General features: G+C 45.1%; 1 protein-coding gene across 2 annotated transcripts in view; it reads right to left on the minus strand.

The window, feature by feature from the left end:
* Window positions 1-1,576: 1,576 nt before the first annotated feature.
* Window positions 1,577-17,731, minus strand: part of Vkorc1l1 (vitamin K epoxide reductase complex subunit 1 like 1) — a 48,498-nt gene continuing 32,343 nt past the window's right edge. The window contains exons 2-3 of one of the 2 annotated variants that reach the window (XM_032886335.1): window positions 9,617-9,726; window positions 1,577-6,115 (exon numbers count right to left, since the gene is read on the minus strand). In XM_032886335.1, coding sequence (XP_032742226.1) covers window positions 5,889-6,115; window positions 9,617-9,726 — 337 coding nt within the window. In that variant the 3' untranslated portion in view covers window positions 1,577-5,888. The remainder of the gene's footprint in view (window positions 6,116-9,616; window positions 9,727-17,731) is intronic. The other variant, XM_032886336.1, reaches the window with a different exon arrangement.

Below are 17,731 nucleotides of genomic sequence, written 5' to 3' on the forward strand. Positions count from 1 at the left end.
ACCAGAACATATTAGATCCTCTGGAGCTGGAGTTATAGGTGAGCCACCATGTGGATGCTGGGAATTGAGCCCCAGTCCTCTGGAAGAACACGTCACTAGGCTGACCTTGGATGCTTTGGTCCTCCTGCCTGCATGAGGTGGGATCACAGGTCCAATCACCCCATTTACACCAAGCCTCAGGCCTTATGAATCTACCCATGCAAGCTACTAAGAGGACCATATCCCCAATCCAAGTCCCAAAGTTACATGCAGAATGCGTCGTTTATTCAGGGGAGGATAGGATAGATTTCAAATAGACCCCTCTTGTTTACAGACGCTTCCTCTGTAGAGGACTGAGGAGTGGAAGACTCAAAGCTTAAAACGTTCTGTGTAACATCTATTGCCCATCCCCGGCCCCAGCCCTTTTTTTCCTTTTTTTTTTTTCGGAGCTGGGGACCGAACCCAGGGCCTTGCGCTTGCTAGGCAAGTGCTCTACCACTGAGCTAAATCTCCAGCCCTTGCCCCCAGCCCTTTTATGTGTATGGGTGTTTTGCCTGCATGTATGTCCTGGCACCACTGTATTTGCATCAGATCCCCAGGAGCTAGAGTAACAGATGATTGTAGAATGCTACATAGGTGCTAGGAGTCAAGAGCAGCCAGTGTTCAAATCTCATTACAGATGGTTGTGAGCCACCATGTGGTTGCTGGGATTTGAACTCAGGACCTCTGTTAGAGCAGTCAGTGCTCTTAACCATGGAGCCATCTCTCCAGCCCCAGCCAGTGTTCTGAACTGCTAAGCCATGCTCTGTTCAGTTTTTTAAGACAGGGTGTGACACAGTCTAGGCTGGCTTCCAATTCAGTATGTAGCTGCAGATGGCCTCCAACTCCTGATCCTCTGACTTCTGTCTCCTAGGTACTGGGATGACAGGCATGTGTCACCAATACCTAGCTGGCACACACACACACACACACACACACACACACACACACACACACACACACACAACCTTTCCCCCTTTTCCTGTTAGGAATTAAACTTAGCCTGCTAAACAAGTGCTCTCCTACTGAGCTGTGACCTCAGCCCTATCATGGCTTCTGTTTTACTCCTGGAGCTATACTTACATGTGGTTATGAGACACCATGTGGGTGCTGGGAACTGAACCTGGGTCCTTGGCAAGTGCTCTAACTACCAAATCCTCTCTCTACTCTTGCATTGATTTTTTTTTTTTTTTTTTTGAGACAGGGTCTCACCAAGTAACTCTGGCTGGCTGTCCTACAAACTCATTATGTAGATCAGGCTGGCCTCGAACTCACACAAGTGTGTCTGCCTCTGCTGTGATTAAAGGTCTAAGCCACCACAGTATCCAGCCCTGTCACACATTCTTGACAATCACGTGTGTAATAAACCCACAGGAATCCAAGAACATAACTAGAAATCTGAATAAAGATGTCAGAGAAAAGGCTCTAAATCAGTCCCTGTAGGGATGGGGTTTCAGCGTCATAGATGCTCAAGTCCTCTCTGACGCTAGACTCTGTCTCATCCGGATTCATGGTTTTGAAGACTCCACACTGAAGTAAGAACGATGGCAGCACAATATCCACAGGTAATGTCTACATTTATTTTATACCAAAAAAGTTATGTGCAACAAATAAACATTCTTACATATTTACATCTGTTTTTATTTACCAGTTAGCAAAATGGTATCCTAAATCTCTGATAAAGAATATTTCTATCTATATTAAAGAGGGAATCTTCCCAGTGAACTCCTTTTTACACGAATGTTTACTCAGGAGCTTTCGAAGCAGGAGTAATATTTTAGATGGTACATACTTCACAGGTCATACACACCTACGATCTAGGCCATGCTCAATACAGCCTCATAACACTTCGCCTCTCCTGGGCCAGTTAGTTTAGAAGGGGGAGGGGACGTTTGGTCATATTGCCTGGAATCCTACTCTGCTCTTTTGACTCAGGGTTCTTACAAAATTAGGATTCATTAATGTACTGCAGAAAATGCTAGAAGGTGGAGAGGGGCAGGAACACCGACGGATGTGCACTGGGAGGAAACAGGAGTGGGTGAGGTTCACAGCCTCAGACAGGTTCCTGGATATGACAGTGGGGAACTTCACTGACATTCTTCTGACTTCGAAGGGCAGGTCACCCACCACACCTCCCAGTACCCATCGGAATCAACTGTGGTACCAGCTGGGGCCTAGCAAGGAACTGCTGAGCAGTCTCTGTGGTTTGAGCTTTGTCTTTTCTAGAGACAAGGTCTCAAAATAGCCCAGACTGCTCTTGAACTTCTGGTCTTCCTGCCTCTACTCCCCAAGTGCTGGGATTACAGGCATGTGCTACCATGCCTGGCTGTACTTTTAGTCTTTTGAATATAATTATAAATAAAAGAAAAAAGCAACAATATTAATTTTATTGTCCTATATCTTACCTCACAGGTTCAAGGACCTTTTGTACCAAATGAAATACTTTCCTACGTACATGGGTGTTTTGCCTGCATGTATGTCTACACACCATAGGCATGCAGTGCCCTCAGGGGCCAGGAGAGGGTGTCAGATCCCCAGGAACTGGAGGTGCAAATAAAGGTTAAGCAGAAATGTGGGTGATTGGAGCCAAACCTGGGTCCTCTGCAAGAATGACAAGTGCTCCTAACTGCTAAGTCACCTCCCTGGCCCCTCAAACTCGTCTCTTTACATGAAAAAAAGTCAATGCTTTTCACCATTCCTTATATATAATGAATTTGAACCACTCATCCTAGCACTTGGGAGGCTAAGGCAGGAGGAATGTCAAGTTTGAAGCCAGCATGGGCTATGTAGTATGTTCTAGGATAGCCTAAACTACAGAGAAAGATCATGTGTCTCTTTAAAAACAAAACAAAACAAAAACCACAAGAGAAGAGCTGGAGAGGATAAATGGAACAGAAATAATTCTTGGCACACAGCTAGTGCAACCAGTTAAACCTGAGTTGTACCAGAAGTTTACCCTCCCTGACAGAAACTAGCTGTGGGAAAGGACCAAGGGAAATCCCACAAGCCAAGCACAGGCCCTGGAGCATACCTAGCCAGAACTTCTCTTACTCCCTCAAATATTGTTGCTACGAAGTGAGAGGCTTCCTTTGTTAGGATCACTTCAAACCCATGAAGCACAGAATTACTGTAGGAGTCATTTCCCCCCTAGTCTGCCTCTCCGTATTTCCTGTAAGCCAACTAGCAGTGTTCATTATTAGTCTTGTGGGTAGCTTTTTGCGCCAGGGTTTCACTATATAACCCTGGCTGTCCTGGAGCTATCTAGGCCAGGGCAGCCTAGAACTCAGAGATCCTCCTGCCTCTGCTCCCCAAGTGCTGGGCCGCCAGCCAAGTGTGTGTCACCAGGTCCGGCCAAACCCTGCTTCTTCAGTGTTTAAATACTCAGTCTGAAACGGTCAGAACAGTATTAGCAGTTTTATAACACAGTGTTTTCTCCCCCACTCCACTAAGTTTAATAGAAGGTACAGAGAGAAGCCTGAATTCCCTCAGGGCAAAACTACCAAATAAAACACAACAGGCTCACTTACAGAGAACATATATTTTAGCAAAAAAAAAAAAAAAAATTTTTTTTTCAAAAAGATAGGGTCTCCTGTAGCTAATGCTGGTCTCTATTTTGCTATGTAGTCAAGGATGACCTTGAATTCCTGATCCTCCTGCATCTAAATCCCAAGTGATGGGACCACAGGCAAGCAAGAGCACACTGGTCGGCAAATGCTGTTTTTGCAACAGCACCTGTTAACTCTCAGTGAGAAAGGGGTATTCATTCTATTAAGTCACAGGAATGTAACAAACAAACAAACAACCAATGATGGCAGTACTCCCAAGAGTTAGGAAAGCAAAGGGAAGCTCGAAGGGTTCGGTGGATGGAACCCTCGCACATTTTGAGTAAGGGTTGGAGACGTCTATAATGTCAAGACAAGCTTTAAAGCCACTCTGCTGAGTGACAAAAGACAGAACAGGTCATTTGGAGTTGGGACCCAAGGGACATGTCTAGCAGAGCCTTGATATGTAAGCAGCAGAAGTCAGCTATTAGCCATTCCACTGCCTTGGGAGACCTGGACACAGGGCTATGAGATGACCTCACTGTACAGTTCTCCAAAGAGGACTTGGTTTACCATAAATCCCATTCAGTACTTTCTAGACGTCCTTTAACTACTTCAGACGACAACAGCAATGCGTACACAGTAAGATAGTCACGGAAATGTTCACATTCATGGGGAAACACCTTTGATGAGATCGGAATTGAGCTGTCTGTTAAGACACTGGTTGGAACCTCCTAAGTAAGAGGGCTTTACAATTCCTATTTTATAGCTGTCCCGGCCAGAAATCCTATGGTACATCAGTGACGATGGAAGGTCTTAAACCGCCCCACAACTGCGGTCTCAGAATTTGCTGTCTAGTTTCCTATTTTTGAACATATTAACCAAATTAAACAAAAACACTGCCACTTTTCAACCCGAGGAATACAGTGGCCGCACAGACCCTTCTGGTAGAATGCAAGTGCTCTGCTTCGCGGTGAGGAAGGAAAGGAGGGTTACTTCTGCCCCAGTTCAACACACAGAATGATTTGGTTTGAGATTTAAGACAGAAGGCACTTTTAACATCTCCTTTAAGATGCTAACCAGAGAAACACAGTCGCTATGCCACCAGGGTTTATTCAGATCACCTCTGGGTTTCTTCTCACTGCTTCTGTGTGGCTACCGGAGTGGGACAAAGTTTCCACATTTCTCTTCCAGATCTTTCTACGTGTTGTGTTTCTTCTGAGTCAGCAAACGATTCCTCACGACAGCCCTAAGGTTTACAAATTCAGTATGTGATTCTGAAACACTTACTGACAATCCTTAGTGCAAGAAGAAAGGACAAGGGGAAACACTCTGGACTGACCTCGGAGCACTTGGCTTGTGCCAGCTTCAGTCTAATACTGCTGAGCTCACGGGCACCGGAAGCGAGGGAACACACCTCTACTGAGGTCAGCTACTGTGTAAGAGGCTTTGCCCAGAAATGCCATAGTGGTTTCAGTTTTTCTCCAAAGACTACATCCACTTCCCACGGTCAGTGTCCTGAGATCCTTGGAATTAAAAGGTCTAGTCACGTGACATCCCGTAAGGTCCGATCCATCCAGTTCTGACTAGTCAAGCTTGACTTGGATGTTCAGACTTAGTTTCTTCCTCTCAGAGGAGGAGATGGAAGGGAACCAACCACCCTCCTGTTTCTGCTGTCAACACTGCACCAGGGCTGTCAGCACGTTTCCCAAGATGGTCTGTCTGCGTCTACTCCCTCCACTGTTTACCAGTCCCGGTGAGCTGACAGTCCCTCACTACTCTTTAACTAAACTGTACAGTAAGTTCTGCAGGGGTGGATCCAATGTTTCTACCTTTATTTACAAATATCACACGAATGGACTCTAATTGAATCTACAGGTTTAAATCCATCGGCTAAAAACATATTACATATTGTAAACATGGCAATATTTAATACAGTATCTATTCTAAAATATTTTCATGTTCATGATCACATTTTGTTATACCTGAAATTGAATTTATACACATTAAAGAATTACTAGCAATGGCTGCTCACTTTACGGTTGAGGACCGGGGGCTAGGGCTACATTTTATTATCTCAGAAACATCTTCAAGGTAAAGGTAAAGCTTGTCTTTGATTGGCTCGGCGTATCCTTTTTTTGTATCCAGATTTAAAATGAAGACTGACACAGGAAATAGCTAGGGCCCCTTCTAATTTACAATATTTTAAAAAAATCAGTTTAAGATTCTCAGGGAAAATGTCTGTTGTGAATTTAAAAAAAAAAAAACCTTGCAAAATAAACTTAATGAAAGAAGTGTTGGAGACGGTTGGGTGGAGAGCCCTGGCCGTCAGTCTTCCTTAGGCTGCAGCTGTCGCTTCCAGGCCTCATTCAAGTAAACCAGTCGTTTGTAGTTGATGATGAGGAGAAGGAAGTTCAGCACATATGTGGTGACGCAGATGATGCAAAACTCCTTCAGCACAAAGTACAGAATGTAGGCCAGGTACAAAGACCCCACCACGGACACGATGGAGGAGGTCATGAGGACCAGAGCTGCAACTGCGCTGGCTGTCATGCCTGCAAGAGAGAGACAATGGCTAGGTCAGAGTCCGGCCTGGACAGAGGCTTCTCCACTGACAAGTGACAGGCTGTGGCTAGAAGCAGTGTAAGAATACTGACCTTACCTTCTTGACTGTGAAGGAAAGCAGAGTGCAAAAACTGCCCATCTGTCTTAACGCTAAACAGGCTGAATTTTACTGACAGGATAGTGTCATAGCTGCCAGGGCTCTGATTTGTTCTTACTGCACAAGAAACCGTGCACATGAACTATGCAAGCTCTCGACCGTACCGAGCCAAGATGCTGGAGCACAGGAACGAGGGCAGCAGCTCTCCATCCAAGTCATGGGCTGGGTAAGGTCCGCTCCTGTCATTTCCCTACAGGTTCCCTACCTGGGGGAGACGCTGCCTTTCATGTTTAGATCAAATTTACCAAAAAGCCAGAGCAGGTGATGATGCCCTTTCCTACACTGTGCCGAAAAGGGAGAACATGCTGACACTTTAGAATGACTAACTGGTGGAGAAGGGAAAGTGAACCAGGCCAGTAAGCCACATCTGCATCAAAACACATCAGGCAAAAAGGGAGCTGGAGAGGGTATGGTGGCCTATGTCCATAATCCCAGCACTCTGGGGGCTGAGGCAGAAGGCTCAGAATGGAGGTCTGCCTGCATACATAGTAAGACCCTGTCTCAAGGAGAAAAAAAAAGTAGTCAGGTAGTAAAAGCCAAGTCTCAAGACAAACGTGTCTGGAGTCTTCACTCCTTCACACACACTGTCCTGTAACTCCCTAGAACCAACGACTCAAATGCTATACGCATTGATTTTTCAAGGCCAGAAAAGGCCAAGAGCATATTAAACTCCTGACCTATCTATCTAATTACCGACGGGCCAGAAAAGCCTAGACAGTAACTCCACTCACCTGTGTTAAATCATTTGCGCTCAAAACCTAAGCCTGAGTAATTAGTGCCGACACCTTGACTTGATCAAAGAAAGTTAACTTTAGATGCCGCAAGAGGCAGGCGTGGCGATCCACTCCGTGATCCAGTACTCAGGAGACTATGGCAGGAGAACATCTGGGGATCTAAGGACAGCCAGCCAAGGCAAGGAATGATTCCGGCCGAGCTGCAGACATGTCCATAAATATTTTGAAAAATGACACTTGTGGGCTAGAGGCATAGCTCAGGAGTGGAGCTCTTGCACAACCTAGATGCACAAGGTTGTGGGGTTCAACTCCCTGCACAGCAAGCAAATGAACAAACACTGCATACACACAACATGTGAACTCTTTACTGTGTTTTTCTCTGCTCCAGGTTAAAAAGCAGACAGCTCCAAGCACCTCTTAGGTCTGCTGTGGGATGAAGCTTGACTCTGAAGACCCTGCGAGGGCTGCTACTGTACTCATTGCAGGGTCTGAGGGACTCGTGATTTGTAGAAAATCTGTGGACTTTATAATGTGCCATGACTGTAACAATAGAGTATCTTATAGCTGTGAAAACATCAACCACAAAAACAAAAACAAAAAACCATTTAATGTATCCGTTCCATATAAAAATGCCATTAAGGTAGATCAGTCAAAAAAAATAAAATAAAAAGAATAAAAAGGGGGAAAGGAAAAAAAATAAGCTGTAGGAAGGACAGGGAACACAGCATTTGCTTTTTCTGTTTTGAGAGAAAAGAAAATTAAGACCACGCGTTTCCATTTTCTTAGCTATTTAAAAACTAACTCCAGAACCATTGATGGGGCAGGGGCAGGGGCAGGGCAGGGGCTGGGCAGGGGCAAAGGAGATGAGACTGGATCTGGGGTGGGATTCCCTTCACCACACAGCAGCCTGTTTCTTGAAAAAGCTAACTTTCCAAAGATGACCGTTGCACAGTCTACAAGGGAGTGGGGTGGCAAGCTCTGGATGTGTTAGATGACTCAGAGGAGCTGACATTAGGGAGGCACGTGGAAACTACAGTCAGCAAATGTGAGTGGGATGGGGTTCGCATGTGGAATGGAGCCAGCACATCAGTATTACAAAGGCAAGCCCTCCTCACCTTGGTCTCCCACATGAACCTGGATGACTTTTGCTCTAAGCCCTTTCTTTCCTACTAAGGGAAAATGAGCACTCTCGATGAGTTTGTACTGTGGAAATTACACAGAATCAACAAGTTGAACATGAACTTCTCCCCTCCCGCCATGGTACCCCTCACTCTGCTTTTGCCTGCACAAACAAGCGTGATTACCCTACAGTTTTAAACCCTGTTTTGCTTGTTACAGAACCTTACTCTCTTCACACTCACTTCCTTAATGGCCACACACAACTCTCTAAGATGGAGATGCCTGCTAGCTCCGATTGCTTCCTGCTGAGCCCAGGAGTAGCTTGCTGTGTTAAACTGCACTGTCTTGAGTATCGGTCTACACTGTCCTCGGCTGCAGGGTAAATGCATACACTTAGAATTGGGCAACCTTGCTAATACTTCTCAGAAAAACTCATACTCCAAGTATGAATGGCAGCAAGGCAACTCCAGCCTTAGGTTAACCAATGGCTGCACAGGAAAGCTAACAAACAATAGGATAATTTATTAATAGCTGAACTGCGAAGCACAAACGGGAGCACAAGGCTCGCCACAAACTAATGTTTCAAGGCTTATCACAAACACGCTTATTGGGCAGTAAGAGAACATCAAAGTACAACATTCAAATGATGGCTACTGATACGCGACACCTAGAAAATCTGACACAAACAAAACAACAACAAAAAACAAAAACACTTCTAAATGGGCATTAGATGGAGACCAGACAATTGAAGAGGGGAACAATTTGGCAATAACTGTTAAAATCCTTAAAAAAAAAAAAAAAAAAAAAAAAACCTGGTCTTTTTTTTTTTTTGACTCATTAACCTTGTGTCTGGAAATTTGTTTCCGGGAAATAATTCAAGGATGGGAAGGCGCTTTAAAGAAAATGGATCCCCATGGCATTGCTTAGTAAACTGTGACCCTGAGATTTCCACAGACACTCAGGGCAATAACAGTGAAAATAAGAGGCCACACCAGTTGTTGTTTTCTTTTTCCTTTAGCAAAAGGCAGGGCCGAGGATGCAGCTTAGCTGTCCTGTTCTGGGCCTGATTTCAGCACCAAGGGACAAGCAGAGACCACAGGACAGGGAACAGCAGACACGGACATGTGAATTAGAGCAGCTCACTGTGCTGCTCTCCTAAGACGTGACACTAAGATAGCTGAGTCAGCACAACTTTATAAAACGAGCTTACGGGGAAGGCTAGAGTCATGGCTCCCATGAGTGGGGCTGGGCTTCTGGACATCATGACATGCTACTAGCCATGACTAACTGTCCACTGATACCAAGGTCACCACATGATAAAAAGCAGTGACTCACACGTCACAATACAAAACTATGCTGGGCCTTGTGGTTCTTTCTCTATTGTTAGCTCGTGCTTTTTACTGTGAAGACACACTAGGGCAAAGACACAAGCACTGAAGGGTATAACAAGCTTATTTCTGTATCTCTGTATCAATACTTACCAAGTAATAACTGTAGTATATAAAATATAAGTCCAAAGACACTGTTTGGCTGGTTTAATACACCATCTTTTCCAAAAATGGAACCCAAAAGACCAAATCCTCGACCCCATCTGTAAAATAAGGAAAACCAGTAACCCTATATTTGAGATTCCCTAATTTTTTAAATGTAAAATTATTTGAGAATCTTATCCAATTCCACAATCAACTACGTTGACAAAACACTTAAATATCTTTTGTTCCATGACTGATTTGCCCAAGGGGAAGGCCAAACATTAAGTTTCTCTTCTGTATCTGAATTGAATTGACGGTTTCATACAAATATTCCTAAAACTCTGTTTTTCCACCTAAGACTCTCTAGGGCCACCTTCTCTTTTCCTAAGGTAGGTACACAATTTCTTTACTGACAGTATTAGCATTTGCAAGGGTAAAGCCTCTCTCAATTCAGGTCACCCTTAGACCTTTCCAACTAGACAGCTCTCAGCTGTAGGGCTGTTCTTGCATTACAGTGCTTAGCAGGGCCCCTGGCCTCCACTCATTCCATTTCCCACCCTAGGCTGTGACCTTCAACAAAGCCTGCAGCCACTGCGAAGTGCGGCAGCTGAAAACTACTCTGTGGCCCATTCCACAGCTGTGTTCAAACCAGACAGGCCTGAGAAGCTGCTTACTGGACATTTCAGCGGGGTCTGCATGAGGAGACACCCTGACTTCTGAATGCAGGGAAGTATCAGAAACCATAGGTCTCTTTTAGAATCCTGTTTCCAAAGTAAAAAACCGGTATTTCACATTCCATTATACATTTCATTCAACGTTTAACTTCAAAATTTGTATGTGACTTCACATTTTCAGAATCTTTTAAAGTAAGTTTTATTGAATTTGTTCTCTGACAATTTTATTCATGTATAAAGTTCATTCTGTCACCCCTTTAATACCTTTCCCACCTCTATGACCCTCTAAAATCTTACTTTAAATAATTATTAAAATACAATTTAATAAGGTAATACAAACACACCAACAGTAACTGGATAAAGACCTCATGGCACTTCTGCTTTAACCCAGAATGACAGTGCTTCCTAAGTACAAAAGGAACTTCTGAGAATAGGAACAAACGACTGAATCATGCTGGTTTAAAGGAACCATATCCAAGCAACAGAACGAAACCCCTCCCCAGTCACACTGAAACAATAAACCGTCCCAACCTTGGAACTGAGAACTACAGAGGATTTTTATCACACTGACTTACACATTTCAAACACACAAAGCAAGTTCCATTCCAAGCACGGATCCAAGCACGGATCTCTCACCCACCAATACTCGGTGAGCAGTAGAGCGGTTCACCTGAGGAGCAGCCCCTGACAGGCAGCCCTCACAGGGCTTACATTCTAGTTATGGCCAAAAGAAAAAAAATTGCCAAGTACATTACCTTCAGGATTGGACAAGCCTACTCAGATAGACAGAAGAACAGGGGTGGGACATTCCAGGTCAGCACTTGGTAAAGCGAAGTCACCTAGTGAGGACTTGTCAAAATGCAGATTTTGCTTCAGTGGGCTGGCAGTGAGGCTAAGACTGCATTCAACAAAAGGCTGGGATGCATATCTGTAATTCCAGCACTCTGGAGGCTGAAGCAAAAGGAGCATCATGAGTTTGAGGCTAACCTGAGCTACACAGTGAGTCCTAGGACAGCCTGGGTTAAAAAAGGAAACCCTGTGTCAAAACACCAACAAAAACAATCGAGTAGAACTAGATCTCCCATTGAGCTGTAGCACTCACTCCTAGATATTCATCAGAATGAGTCTAAGCTTGCACATCAATGTTTACTGCATATGTGGGTAATTACATACATGTAATTACCTGAGTTCAACCCCCAGAGCCCACATAGCCGACTCTATAACCTTGTCCTTTGACTTCCACATGTGTGCCTTGAAGGCATGGACCTCCACAACCATCCCTGCGCACATCACGTATGCCTATACGATATTAATAAATTTTAAAAAATTAGGGCCAGTAAGATAGCTCAGAGGGTAAAGGCCTTTTGTTACCAAGCCTGACAGCCTGACTTCAATTCTCAGGACTTACTTTGGTGGAGAGAACTAACCCCCAAAAGTTGTCCTCTGACTGACACACATATGCCATTTACATACATACACCCATAGGTAAACAACACACCAATCTTGTCGGAAAAATAGTCAAGGAACCGGTATGGATGGAACATGAAAGAGAAGGGAAAAAAAAAAAAATCAAAAAGTTTTTGTTTGTTTTAAAAAAGATCTCACTGTATAACCCTGCCTGGCCAAGAATCATTATGTAAACTAATAATGGCCTTAAACTCATAGATTTGCCTGCCTCGGCCTGGGCCTCTGCCTTTGCCTCCTTAGTGCTGAGACTAAAGGTGTGTGCCACCGTGCCTGGCTTTATGCCAGTGTGTATTAAAGATCATTTTGAAACAGGTCTCCTATAAATAGGTCACCTCTATAACCCTAGGACTTGTCAAGCTGAGAAGGAGTATGAGCAGTTGAGGCCAGCCTGGGCTACACAGAGGATCTGTGTCTAAAAAAACAACCCAGAAGCATTCTAGAGGGCTGAAAGAGGATTCAGCAGTGAAGAGTATGAACTGTGTTCAGTCTCCAGCACTCATGGTCAGGTGGCTCACAACTATGTAACTACAGCCCCCGGGGAAGCTGACACTCCCTGGCCTCCATGGACACTGAACCAACAAGCCCTCCTCCCCACCCAGCACCCCCCTCATGCACAAAACTTAAAATAAAAATAAGGTGGGGGCTGGAGAACTGGCTCAGCCATTAGGCATACTGGCTGCTCTTCCGAGGACCTGGGTCTGCATCCCAGTGGTCACACAGCAGCTCACAACTGTCTGCAGCTCCAATGTCAAGGGCATCTGACATGACTCTCTCGTCTGGTCTTCTCAAACACCAGACATGATAGCATATGGTTCACAAACATACACATCCGTCGGCAAAATACCCATACACATAAAAATACATAAAATGTATAAAAATAAAAATACTAAGATAAAAATAATCACGGAGTAGTGGTACATAGCTCTGATCCTAGCACTCGGGAAGCAGAGGCAGATGGATTTCTGGGTTTGAGGTCAGCCTAGGGGTTGGGGATTTGGTTCAGTGGTAGAGCGCTTGCCTAGCAAGCGCAAGGCCCTGGGTTCGATCCCCAGCTCCGAAAAAAAAAAAAAAAAAAAATAGAGGTCAGCCTAGTCTACATGGCAAGTCTGAGGACAGCCAAAACTACATACATAGTGAGCCCTGTTTCAAAAAAAAAAAATAGGTAAATAAATGAAAGAATTTAAAGTTTGATTTTGAAAGGCATTCTAGCTTCAACATTGACAATAGACTGAGGGGACAGCAGTGGGAAGATGGCCATTTAACACCACTGAAGGGTTACCAGCAGTGTGCGGCTGCTGCGGCCGTGAGCGAGGAGATCCAGGCTATCGGAAGGTGCAGCTCCCACAGCCTGCTCGCAGATGGGACATGCGGTATGACACAAAGAAATGGTGCAACACGACACTGAGGACTTTGACTTGAGCAGCTAGGCAGAGAAGCTGGGTTTCCTAGCGGAAGGAGAATATGAAACTCCACTCTGGACACAGGTTTACACGGCCTTTCGCGGCTACGGAGAGACGGCAGATAAGCACGTATAAACTTGCAGTGTAAGCTAGAGGTAAGTTTGATGGTAGGATCTGGGCGGTAGTTTACCGTCAGGAGACTTCTACAGCAACAATAACCTTGGATAAATTAATGGCTATCAGTCAATAGCTGACATATGACTCAGCGTCACAGTTGGCAAGGGTGGACACGTGGCATAGGACTTTGGTGGCTTATGCTTCTGTTGACGTGGACCACGGCTGTTCCTGTTTCAGTTGTCAAACCTTTGCCTTCGGATGTTCTCATGTGCACTTCAGTAAAACAACACCCAAGCGACATTAGAAGGCTGAGTTTCCTCAAGAGACTCTAGATTTATTTAGGTGGCTTTCCCTTTAATTGGCCCTGAAAGTTAAATGCACATGGATACATTTCCTCAAACCTGCCCGCGGGGATAGGGAAAAGCTCAAAGGGTAAAGTGGTTGCCATGTAGGCAAGGGATCTGAGTTCAAGCCCAAGAATCTACGTAAAATGCTAGGTGTGGTGGCACCTATGATCCCAGCCAGGGGTGGAGAGGAGAGGCCCTGGCAGACACACGCCTGCAGCTGGCTGCCTAGATGACCTAGCCAAATCCCTTGCAGTGTCCCCAGACAGTGAGAGAAGGTGAAGCTATGGAGATGGGTCGGTGGTTAAAGGTGCTTGCTGCGAAGATTGACAACCTAAGCCTGAGTTCTATCCCTGGGACCCACATACATGGTGGATGGAAAGAACTGATACTACAAGTTGTCCCTTGACTGCCAAATAATTCTGTCGTGCATATACACAAACACATAAATAAAATGACAAAAAAAAGGAAAGTTGAGGAAGTCATTCAACAGTGATCCCCTGCCTTCATGAGCACTGTCCTGTACACACACACACACACAAACAAACATAGACAGACACACACACACACGACCTAGCTGAGAAACGTTCTGTGAACGCATCTCAAAGTCATTCCAGCCGCTCATTTCTTTTTTTTTTTTTTTTTTTTTTGTTCTTTTTTCGAGCTGGGGACCAACCCAGGGCCTTGCGCTTCCTAGGCAAGCGCTCACCACTGAGCTAAATCCCCAACCCCAGCCGCTCATTTCTTATGGGCTTTAACTTTTTAAGTTTTAATACATGGTCTCTCATTTTGTAGTCTATACTGGCCTAGAGCTAAGCTATGTTCCCCAGGCTGTCCTTAAACTTGACAACCTCCCTGCCTCAGCCTCCCAAGAACTGGGATTACAGGTATGAGCCACCATGCCTGGCTGAGTTTCACTTTGAATTAGCCATAACCACCAGAAAACTGTCTTTGGACAGCACTGTCTTTTATCTGCAACTGTTTCCACGGAGTTTAATGCTGGAATTATGTCTTAACTACTAAAGGAACATCTGTATGAATACTTCATTTGCTAAAGGAACATTGCCAAAACACCTACATCTATATATCCTTACATTAAACTTTTAAGGAGATTACTAATTAATGGAAAGAGAAAGCCTTGCCCTGTCATGCAGCGAGCACCAACTCACTCAGGACAGTGTTGAACTAGGGGTAATGACTTGCCCCCATCACAAGTCCTAGGACTATGGACAAGGTCCCATACCTGTCTTTAATGCTTCCCTCTGCCGGCAGCCGCCAGCTGGGCATGAAGATGCTGCCCTGTAACCCCAGCACTCTGGAAGTGAGGCAGAGTACAGGGTCTAAGAGGAGTCCCATGCTGTATATAAGACTTTATTCTTTTTATCATCTTTATAGAAAACAAAACTATAGTGCTAGAGGGAGAAAGCCCAACAGTAATTTCCTCTAAAGGCTGGAGGCAGACTCCTGGGATTAAAGGTGTCTACCACCATGCCCCACCATTGAACCCCGAGTTTGCTGAGCCCCAAGAATCTACCTGTCATGACTTCCCCAACCTCCAACATTTTGTGTGGGTGCTGAGGGTCTGAACTCAGTTCAAGCTTGCATGGCAAGCACTTTGTTCACCGGGCCATGTCCCTATGGGAATTCTCCAGAGAGAAAAGATAAAGGTGACAGAGCAAACAGGGAGGAAAGACCTCGCCATGTAGTGTTTAATGTTTTTGAGACCGAGTCTCATTATGAAGCCCCTGATGGTCAGGAACTCATTATACAGACTAGGAGGGCTTCAAACCAGAGTGCTGCCTGCCTCTGCCTCCCGAGTGCTGCTATTAAAGGAGTGCGTCACCACACCTGGCAGACTTATTTATGGTTTTTAGCATTTGCACACATTTTTCTTCTCTGCCTTTGAGTTTTGCTATGTAGCCCTGGTCTGGAACTTGTTGTACTGCTGGCCTAAAACTAACGGCAATCCTCCTTGCCTCCGAATCCTGAGAGGTGGGATTACAGTCACACACTGTTATGCTGTTTAATTTATAATTTGACACTATCTCAACTAGAGAGATACATTTTACACATGGACAAACACTAGCACATTGCACCAGCAGCAGCGACCCGAAGAGGCTGGAAGGAGAGTCCTAGCAGACGAAGACAAAGTGTGATCCTCCCAAAAGCTCAGCCTTGGTGCCCAGAGTGAAGGTGAAAGACTAACAACACAGGCAGCAAAACTGGTGTGTGTGGGGGGGGGGAGGGGTTTGGGTGTGTGTGTGGGGGGGGTGCTGGTAGTGAGGTAGCTCAGCTGGTAAAAGTGCTTGCTATACAAACATGCCTAGGTTTGGTTCATCAGCATTCAAGCAAAAGCCAAGGGTAGTGATGCACACCTATAATCCCAGGACTAATGAGCCACAAGGATCCCTGGGGTCTGCTGGCTACCCTAAGCCTCCCTGCTCAGTTCAGGCCAACAGAGACCCTGTCTCAAAGAGTCTCACAGAGGACTGTGTCAGAAGAACAGCCATGGTTGGCGCTGAGGCTGAACGGTTAAAGTTACTCGCAGTCAGGCGCAGTGGTGAGCACCCTTCATTCCTTTTTAATCTGTTTGAGATGCCATTAGTTTTATTTCATGTGTGTACGGACGGGTGTTTTGGTTTGTGCACTCCGTGCAGGCAGTGCCCTTGAAGGCCAGAAGAAGGCCTCATATTCCCTGGAACTAGAGGTACAGATGTTGTCAGTGACCATGTGGCACTGGAAAAAGAACTGAGGTCATTCTCCGGAAGAGTATTCAGTGCTCTCAACCCCTGATCAATCTCCGGATGCCCCGGCCCCTACCCAATTTCTAACAGAAGGTCTGGGGACAGAACACGATTTCTGAATTTTATTCCTAGCTATCTTTATCTAATATTCTTTAAAATAATTGTTTTGAGTATTTTGGGTCTGTTTTTGCTTGAGCTTATTTTTATAACTTTTTTTTTTTAAGTGCTCCCAATACTAGGTGGCAAAGGCAGTCAAATTTGTGAGTCCCAGGCCAGCCAGGTACTAAACAGTGAGACAGTGTCTCAAACAAACAAAAAGTTGGTTCTAGCTTGTCTCCTATCATCAGTCCTCCCAGAGATCTTAAGACTTTCCTGTCAGTGGGAGACAAGTTTAAAGAGTGAAAACAAGGGACTTTCAAGGTGGTCCTGCAAGTATTCTGGCTGGTTTTAATGCCAACTTCCTAGAAGCCTCCCTCACCTGAGAGCATCCCCACAGCAGCAGACAGAAAGGCTGCCTGTGGCTGACGGAGACTGTTCACCTTTTGCTCGCTTGGCCTTCTTTCTTACCAAAGAGCTGATCTGCCCTGTTGCTGCTACTGATTCCTTCACTGATATCAGAACCAGTATTTCTAGGCTCCCCTCATGGACAGTGGCTCTCCAGGAACCTTCCCGATTTTCCGCACCAAGCTCTAAGTGCTCAGGCTCACAGCCTTGTGGACCAAGCACCACTGAGTTGACCAGTGAGAGACTACCAGAGACTGTAGCTCTGCTCTGGGTGCCAAGTCACTCACAAAACCTCAAAAATGAACAAGCCTGATGTGGTTGGTGGTCCACCCCCTTAGGGCAGCACTCAGGAGGCAGCTGCAGTTCCTGCGGAGGCAGTTGGATCTCTCTGCATTGGAGGTCAACCTAGAACAACGAGTTCCAAAACAGCCAGGGCTATGTAGACATTTGGTCTCAAAAAACAACACAATTTTAAAAAGCCTGAGCAGCAACTAAAGGTTCTCAGCCTCTAAGGGTGTGATTGGATTGTTACTGTTTTAACACAAGCTCATTTAAATTCTTTAGTATATACATATGTACTGTGTAATACACATTGTATACATTGAATCTCACTGATTACTGTGTAATATACATTGATACACTGTAATCCCACTGAATCCAAAAGTCCTCCAGAGAACCCTGAAGAATACAAGTAAAAGCGCCTGCCACCAATCCAGAAGCCTTGAGTTTGATTCCCGACACACATGGTGGAAAGGGACTGAGTCCAGAAGGCTGTCTTCTGACCTCCACAGGAATGCTACAGCACATGGTGCCTCCTGACCTCCATATAAAATTAACATGTAAGGAAAAGAGTTTTTAAATAGCTAAAACCGGA

The sequence above is a fragment of the Rattus rattus genome, chromosome 16, assembly GCF_011064425.1.
Source record: "Rattus rattus isolate New Zealand chromosome 16, Rrattus_CSIRO_v1, whole genome shotgun sequence".
NCBI classification, from domain to species: Eukaryota; Metazoa; Chordata; class Mammalia; order Rodentia; family Muridae; genus Rattus; species Rattus rattus.